At 48.7% G+C, this 8,947-nt stretch overlaps 1 protein-coding gene across 1 annotated transcript in view; it reads right to left on the minus strand.

Annotated features, from left to right (window-relative positions):
• PID1 (phosphotyrosine interaction domain containing 1) overlaps window positions 1-2,855 on the minus strand; it is a 226,555-nt gene extending 223,700 nt beyond the window's left edge. The window contains exon 1 of the mRNA XM_079132653.1: window positions 2,516-2,855. Coding sequence (XP_078988779.1) covers window positions 2,516-2,545 — 30 coding nt within the window. The 5' untranslated portion in view covers window positions 2,546-2,855. The remainder of the gene's footprint in view (window positions 1-2,515) is intronic.
• Between the last annotated feature and the right edge of the window lie 6,092 nt (window positions 2,856-8,947).

Consider the following 8,947-nt stretch of genomic DNA (forward strand, 5'->3'; position numbering starts at 1 on the left):
GTTCTTTTCTTCCCTCGCCTGTTTTGATTTCTAGGTATTTCTACAGTCTATTGATTTCCTGGTGCCATGGGGAAGTGCTGGGAATTGTTTCCTGGAAGCATTTCCTTCACTCCAGCTTGTCTCGATTATAATGTTCGTATTAAAAATTAATGAAGAAAAAGATGAATGAGGTTGTATGAGGTTTGAAAGACGCACAGAAAGAGGGCAGGGCCTAGACGGGGGCGGAGCTCCCATCTATTTCCCATTCATCGCCATTTCCACTGTGTCCTTGGCCATGGCATCTGGGCTTGGTAAGGCATCCTACTCACTGAGGAATCGGAAGGGAGCATTTCTATATGATCATGCCTGAGGGCGAAGGGGAAGGAAAAATCCCAGACAGGAAACAGAGGCCATGACAAAGACAACCACAAGGAATGTAAATAAAATATTATTACAAGCAGCTCCCTCCTCCAGAAGCAAAAGGGAAAAACACACAGATCTACAGATTCGACATTTTTCAGAAGAGTCCAGTGGTTGTTTGGGAAGAAGCCATGAGTGTGAAGATTTTTCCCACTGGGCTCACTTGGATAACCTCAAGCCTTAAGATGTATTTTTTAAAAAGAAAAGGGCTCACTAAACGATATAAATTTGGAGATCTGAAGTGGAGACTAGCGTTGGTAAGTGCCTTCCAACAGTGACTGTATCTCAATCACCGATAAGTGCTGTTTACCAGAGGTTTTGAAAGCCTAAAACCATGCTCTTTCAACATGGAACCCTGAAATAAAATAAACTCACTGTAAATGCAACTGCAAAAAACCAGATTCATGCCAAATGCACGTGTGCACATTTCACAGAAGAGCAGGGAACCATTTCAGTCAGGGAATGATCTCCATGAGGGACTTAAGCCAGAGCTCAAGCTGGACAAGAGTCACGTGCTCCAGAGCCAACAGGACTCCCTAAGTGGAACAAGCCAGTAGGAATCACTTCAAGAGATGAAAATCTACAAACTCTTCCAAGGCACAGATGATGACCAGGCCATAAATACCACCTCCAGGAACTGTGACCGTGTCTCTGTAAGGGCTTCCAAGAGCTACTGCTACACTTGGGTGGGAGTCACCACCTTCCATCAATCATTGTGCTTCTTTGAAATCAAATTCCTGCCTTGATCTGAAAGAGAAATCCAAAGGCACCACTGATACCTGGTGGCACGGCCAAAAAACATTTACATCACCTTGTGCCAGTCTTACCAGGCTCACTGCTGATGTTCACCTAATAAGACAGGGGTGTCAGGAACTTGGTCACCTACCTCTTCATCTTCAAAGCTAACAGCAGCAGGTTTTCTTGCTTATTCTGTTTGAGACCCCAAGAAATTGGTCTGGGAGCTCTGTTAAAGGAACACACTCTCCAAAAATCATGGGCAGGGAGACTTGGAATGGAGCTCTGGGGCATCTGTTTCTGCTAAGTACAATGCCCTCTGCAGGTTAATCCTGGTATGAGGACTAATAGGCAAGGGTTGGCCTGCCCAGCATCTGAGGGACTGTCTATTTGGGGCTTGGAATGTTCATTGAGAAATCTCCCAAGCCAGCTTCACTGTCCTCAGTTCTCAGACATGCTCAGCTCAATGATGCTGTATTTTACCACTTAAACACTTCTTTAAAGTTTACTACAAAACAACGTGGCTCTGAGCCTGCCAGAAGTTTAACTGCGGGATTCAGTGGAGAGTAGCTGTCTCTTCCCTGGGGAGAATATTTGTGGGCAACAGGCAGTCATCAAACCTTGCAGCCAGGGCCATCCCAAAGCCCAAAGTGTCAGTGAAGGAGTCCCTCTGAGGAAAAATGTCCCTCTTCCTGACTGAAACCAGCTCTCCAAATGCCTAGCTTCGAAATCCAAATCACAGGCAGTTTGGCATTTGGGGACACAGCAATGAAAACTTTTGATGGGATGACAGGGGACTTAACTATTCCTGCCTGAACTTAAACTTCTGATTTTCAAATATCTGAAGGAGCTTGGATTCAGGGAGAGAAAAAGGAAGAGAGCCAATGAATAAGGGGAAAATGAAATAAAATAAGTAGCATACCATGACCAAGCCAAACCAAGCTTGACATATCCAAATTATATTGGCAAATGGATGCTTTCACAAATCATTTGTTCTGTCTTTCCTAGAGACAAAAAGAAAAAAAAAAAAAAAAAATCTGGATTCGAAAATCCTAACCCCAGACCAGTAAATTGTGTCAATGGAATGCAATCTGAAATTGCTGCTCAGAAAGTCCAACATTATTTATACCAACTTGCACACAAACACCTCCAAGCCAAAAGTTGTAACGCCCGGAGCCGTGTGGTCCTCGGTTTCATCATACTCCGACCCTCACTGGGGACCGGCTCTGGGTGAAGCCCACAGCATCCAGTTCCCATCGATGCATGTTATAGGATCGCTCCGGGTAAACCCCAGCAAGCGAGCAGCGGCACCAGCACCTGGGTTCCTCCGGCCCGCCACCTCCTCCTCCAGGCTGGCCCCCGGCCTCCCGGGTCCCCTTACCTGCAGGCGTTCGGTGGCCGGCTGCCACATCTTCCAGCCGGGGGGTCTGACGGAGGAGAAGCTGGCGAGACTCTGTCGATCGCGCCGGGGGGTGAGGGGCTGTCGTCCGCTCTCACATCTGGGGTCAGTGGCGGCGGGATGTGCGTCCTGGCGCCGGCCACCGCCGCGGGGTGGGCGCAGAGGGCTGCGAGCTGGAGGAGGCGGCGCGGCGCTCTGCTGCCGGCAACTTGTGGGCTCGGCCGCGCGCCGGCTGTCCTGGCGCAGCTGCGAGAGGATTGCGCAGCTCCGCCCGGGCCCGCGAGCGCACGGCGGCGGCGGCGGCGGCCGCTCCCTCCTCCCCCCGCCGCCGCCGCCGCCGCCGCCGCCCGGACCTGCGCGCTCTGAGCATGCCCGGGGCGGGCGCCCGGGGCCGCGGGGGGCGGGCGCCCGGGGCCGCGGGGGGCGGGCGCACAGACCCGGCGGTCCCGGGACCCGGGCGAGGCCCGAGGGCCGAGGCCAGAACGGGGGAAGCCCCACTGGTCTGGGATCTGGGAACGGGGACAGCCTGGCTGGGAGAAAGGGCTGGAGACGCTGGGGGAGGTGGCTTCTGGTACAAGGCAGGCACAGTCCTTGGGGTCCCGGGCTTCCATTCAGCCAGGCTCTCAGAAGCGCTGGTGATATGCCGGGCCCTGTGCTGGGGAGAAACTTCCATTCATTCTTCGCATTCGACTTCACTGGGCACCTATTATGCTCCTGCCCTTGTACTGGGTTTGGAGAATACAGTGGGGCAGAATATGTTCCTGCCCTCCTGCGCTCCATTCTGGTCGGAAGAGATACTTAGGATGGAGAAAACACGCGAACAAGCCGGTGCTATATCCAGGGGTGATAAATGTCAGGAATCAAATATAACAGGGCTGACGTCCCAAGAGGGGAAGAGGAGAGTTTCGGAGATCAGGGCCCTGGGGAATGCCTGGTGTGAGACCTGAAAGAGGAGAGAGGCATTGGCGTGGTGAGGGGCGACCTGCTGGGTGAGAAGGGTGGCACGAGCCCGAGAGCGACTCCTCCTGAGATCCACCAGGTGCTGCAGGGGGCTCAAGAACCCAACAGGAAGCCATGCCAGGCCCCTAGGCCTGAGCTCCCAGGCTGGTGCAGCCTCCCTGAAGGAGCCACCTTTCCTGCGCAGGCCCGGCTCTCCCTGACCTCTTGACAAGTCAGCAAGATCAGTGTTAATATTCCCACTGTGGGGATGAAACAAATGTGGCTCGTGCAATTTGGGTCCCTTGTCCAGGTCACAAAGCCAGTGAGTGACTTAGTGCACACTCACATGACCTCAGGGTGAGAGTTCTTGTCCTGTGCCTCTCACTCCTCTGAAAAGACAGTGGGAAGAGCAACCATCTGAGACTGGGGGTTCAGGGAGCTCCGTGGGACCCGAATGTTAAGCTGAGTCTGCAGGGCCGATGAAGAGTATGCAGGAAGAACAGGGTGGGAAGAGCTTCCAGAACCCTGGAGAAGGAATAGAGATGGATAGGAGGAGAACAGCCCCAGGGTCCCAAAAGGCAAGTTCCAGAGGGCAGCACCACCTGGCGCCTGACCTACCTGTGCAATGCCAAAATAAGCACCCATGACTGTCCATTTCCCTTATCCCCCAGGGTGCACTGATTTACAGGGATCAAAGCACTACAGAATCCAGCCCTTAGCTCATGGGATCATGCCAGCAGCTGTCCTAGGAAGAGGAACCCCATCTCTCAAGGCTTGTGGAGTACATGGCCCACAAAGACCCACAGAAGAGAGTGGCATGTACATCCAAGGCTCCAGGCAGCTTCTTCTGGGCGGTACAGTCACCATGAGATGCCACCCTGCAGGCAAGCTCAGGACCCTCAGGATCTCCAGGAGCTATGGCAAAGCCACAGAGCCGTCTCAGTCTCCCAGACATCCAAAGGACCTTCTCCTGCTGCCTGGAAACCACAGGAACCTTCCGGCCCCTTCTCCTGCCCCTGTGCTTACTCTGGACCTCCAGTGTATCCCTTCTCATGAGGGGTAGCTGTCAGCCCCACTGATACATTTCAGATGCTTGCAGATGTGAGCTCTCTTTTGAGCCGATATTCTCTCTTTTCTAATAATGCACCCTGCACACCTCCCAGAGCTAGAAAATTTGAGGTGAAAATAACAGACCTCGGAGGCCCCACTTCTCTTTCACTGAATTCCCAAATCCAAAAGATACACTTCATTGCAAAAATCTAGAAAATCCAAACATACATCTGAAACCTCCCAGGAAGCTAAAACGGGAATATTCAGTTGGCAGGGATGTCTTCAGACTTAAGCTTTGAAACCATCCTTAGTTGCTGATGCTTCCGTGGAAAAGTGATTTTGTTTTAAATAGCAGCAGGATGAGATAACAGCCTAAATTCAAATCGCATTAGAGCGTTAAATCCTGTCTTCTCACCTCTGAATGTAATTAATTGTTATGACTCAGTAACACAGCTTTTAGTTTCGAGAACCGTGCTATTTAAAGAGAAAGGCTTCGGCTCTGGAGATTGCTTTCAGTTACCAATCCGTTTGCAGAAACAGGTTTGGTGAAGTAGAGAATGTGTTTAAACTCAAATGGCACTGCTGCTTCAACTACCAATCAGAGAGCTAGGTGAGAGGAGGGAGTAGGGGACTGATGGAGGCTGGAGGGAAGTAACAAAAGAGACAACCTCCTGCCCATGGTTTTGCTCCCAAGTTTTCCCATTCAGTAAAAACCTGCAATGGAGGGTGAATGAAACAGAGACATCTACTGGCCAGAGGTGGGATGTGCACTTATTTGGATGTCTCCCCACTCTGCTCTGACATCAGAAGCTCATCCTTCCAGGTGATTCAGAAAATGCTACTTCACAATGCAAACAGGTTTGTGCTGAGAAAGGAACCACTTTCGAAATAAACAAGTGGTGTTTATGTATCATGCGCGAAAATAGTAGGCAATACGTACCTGCCTAATTTCACATACTTACAATTATCTAAGCATGTCTAATCTTGTTAATAAACACCATTTCAAGGAAAATGACAAAAGGGGGAAAAAAGCAATAACAAGGTCCATGTAAGCTGTAAACACTGCATATGAATCAGAAAATAATTACAACAATCCCTGAAGTTTTATTAGGACTTAGGGAATCTAATCACGGTGCTGCGACCTAACATAAACAACCTAGATGTCCAAATCAGGATAATGGTGAATTGAATTAGGGGCCAAAATATTAAAGGGATATTAAAATATTATGCAGTCATTAGAGAGGATAATTATGAAGTGTAGCAGCAGAAAAAATGTTTATGATATAGCTATCCTTTGAAAGTATGCTAAAATGTGCATAATATTAATATATGTATAAAATATATATCGATCTCATTAATATTGGAAATGAGCGAGGGGAGATTTAGGTTGACTCCTGACCTTACAAATGTTTATCAAAGTGACAGCTTTTGACAAGTCATTTACCTTGCTGAACCTCAGATTTTTCATCTGCAAAAAGAATGATTGTACTTCCCAACACCTGGGATTATTGGGAGCAATAAGTCAGCATATAGAGCATGCCTGGCACATAGTAGGTGTGCAGAAAATACAAGCTTTCATGCCCCTTACGTTTCTCCTCTTTTTAACTACTGAAATCATCAGATTCTCACAAAGCGGCTTAGGTTACTGGGGATAAGTCACTTCCATTTGGAATATTTGTAGATTTCAATGATTTGATGTAGTTCCTCAAGTAAAAAGTGGCAGGCTACCCTAAAGGTCACTTACAATTCTAACTTAAGAAGATGGCCAGCCAGCCATTTATTATGGCTGTATATTTAGCAGAGCAAGCATTAGAAAGTCCTTCTAATGGCATCATTAACCTTATTTCAAAACCACCAAAACATTTGTAGATAAGCAATATAAAAACATCTGAACTTTTATTAAACTATTTAAACCTCCCCGTAGAGGCATAGCCACTGATTTTTGACCGCCCCCCCACACACACACACACACAGTGACAGGTGTTTACTGGGACGTTAGGACAATCCATTTCCCCCTCTCTAAAGGAAACAGTCATGGTCCATCTTTGTCAGTTTAGTTAACAAGTCAATGATGCAGGAGTAGCTCACATGCACTTTGTCACTCTCCTGCTCACATTCCCTCACCAGTCTTGGGCATGTGATAGATTATTTTCAAAGATGGCCACAAATGTCTCCCACCTCCAGGAAGCATGCCCTGTGACTTGCCGGCTTCTTCCATCATGAGATGGAATCTGCCCACATTCCTCCAGTCCCTGCTGAACCTGTGACTTAATTAGCTATACAGTGCAGTGGACAGACACCATGACACCGTGGAGCTGCAGAGCCTGGGCCACAGGAGACTGTGCCTTTCTGCTCTCACCCTCTTGGAACCGGAGACCATCTCATGACGAAGCCAGGTCTGGCCTCTTTGCTATGAGAACCAGGTAGAGGGAGGCCAAGCTCTGTGAGTGAGCTCATCTTAGAATGCCCAGCTCAAGCCTGCAGAGGACAGCAGCCACGTGAACGACCCCAGGTCACTCTGCACCAGCAGAAGAACCACCCTGCTGAGACCAGCCCAAATCGCTGATCCCCAGAACCATGAACACATGTTTTCTTTTAACCCTTTAGTTTTAGGGTGGCTTGTTAGGTAGAGGTAGATGATGGATGGAGAAAACATTACTAAGTGTCATTCTTTCCCATTTTATCTCCCCCTCTCCTACCAATGATTGTATTAGGGGTGGCACTAAGTGGAACAGTAGGATAGAGAAAGGGACAGGGGGAGGGAGGAGGGGAGAGGGAAGTCCTGGGGCACAAAGCTGACTAAATGACATTGTTACAGTGTGTGCATGAATGAACACATAACAACAAATCCCACTATTATTATATAATTCTAATATACCCATAAGAATCAATTCTAAAATCAACTTGCTTCCTTGTTTTGGATTACTTCCGCTCACTCGCACCCACAGTTATATCCTATTTTCTGATTGTGTGGGTCAAGCTTTCAAGTCACAATGGTTACATTTTCTAGTAATTCTAGAGGCATTTGGAAAAGAGGCTGAGCACCAGCCACATGATGATCAAGGTAAAATTTTTCCTGGCACAATTTGTAGTAACCGTGAAGTCATCTGCTCTTTTACCAAACTTCTCACCTGCCCTTAGTCACTGTCCATAGAAAGGTGACTTATCCATCCTTCTTTGGCTCCTGTCCAATCAGAGCAGGGGAATGAAGGCAACTGGAAAGAGGTACACAGGTCTGCTTCCCCAAAATTCATATCAGAAAGGGGCAGCTATGTGCCATTATTGTTCTCTGTGGACCAGTTTCTTTCCTGACCGACTCCCCGGCTCTATGATCCCAAGGACATTCTCCTGGGCACTTGGTGAAGTCGCACCTTATGCTCTCTTCCCACACATCCTTCTCCATCTGAGCTGATTTCACACAAAAACCAATCTTTCATGGCTTCTATTTTCTTCTCTCTTCCTCCCCACTTCCATTACCAAAGCCAAGTATGACTTATTCTAAAACCTATAGGAAATGTGAAGGGCACAATTTGTAGAAATAAAATTGTCTAGGAAAAAAACCAAAATACAAAACCTCCTGCCTTTGCTTCACCCAAAACCTCCAGGGACAGTTGTGAAGTTCAAAACCTGCACTGCTGAGCAGGGTGCTCTGGCTGAGCTTCTTCCCCCTGCCTTCCTTCAGAGATTTCCAGGACTATTCCTACATAAAAAGCATAAGGGAATGACACAGATAATGTTGGCGGCCTTGTGGATGGAGAACCGTGAGGGAAGTAAGGAGGAAGCAGACTCTCCGCCTTTAACAAACTCCTCCTGAGTTGCAGATCAAGTATTTGCAGAAACGATAGCTGTGTATTTATGTTCTGTGCTGTTTTTACCGGTCACACTGTAAGTGACAGACAGAAGGAGCAGGAGGTCATCAGTGACCTCTTAAAGCATGGCAGCATGGATAGAGGTGTTGGGATATGCCATCCAGATCCCCCAGGGCGGAGCTCCTTGCCTCGGCAGCCAGAGTGTCTGGGGATGCTGATAGGGTGTCCTGTGGGTGAGTCCTTTCTCGGCACCTACTTCAGCTAGAGGGGACTGTCTTGCACGGGTTATGCTCCTTTCCTTGATGCAGCCCAGCTCCAAAGACCGCTCAGTCACAGCTGCCTCCCTGTTAACCTCTCTCTTCCTCCAAACCTGCTTCCTGCACTTGCTCACAGACTCTTAAGTAGGGACTGGGGGGCCAGACTACCCCCTGGGTGGGAGAGTTCTCATCACCTCTGGGCAGCAGTGTGGTAAGGCAGCAGAGAACTGAAATGGGACACAAGTGGGAGAGAGGTGCTGACGGTGGCAGTGTCTCAGCATGAAGGAGACTCAGGGGAAAACAGTAATTATATGGATTATGGAATGAGGCGGCACTGCGGAGTGAAGGAGATGCCGCTG

Source organism: Sciurus vulgaris (assembly GCF_902686455.1).
Source record: "Sciurus vulgaris genome assembly, chromosome: 3".
Taxonomy (NCBI): Eukaryota; Metazoa; Chordata; class Mammalia; order Rodentia; family Sciuridae; genus Sciurus; species Sciurus vulgaris.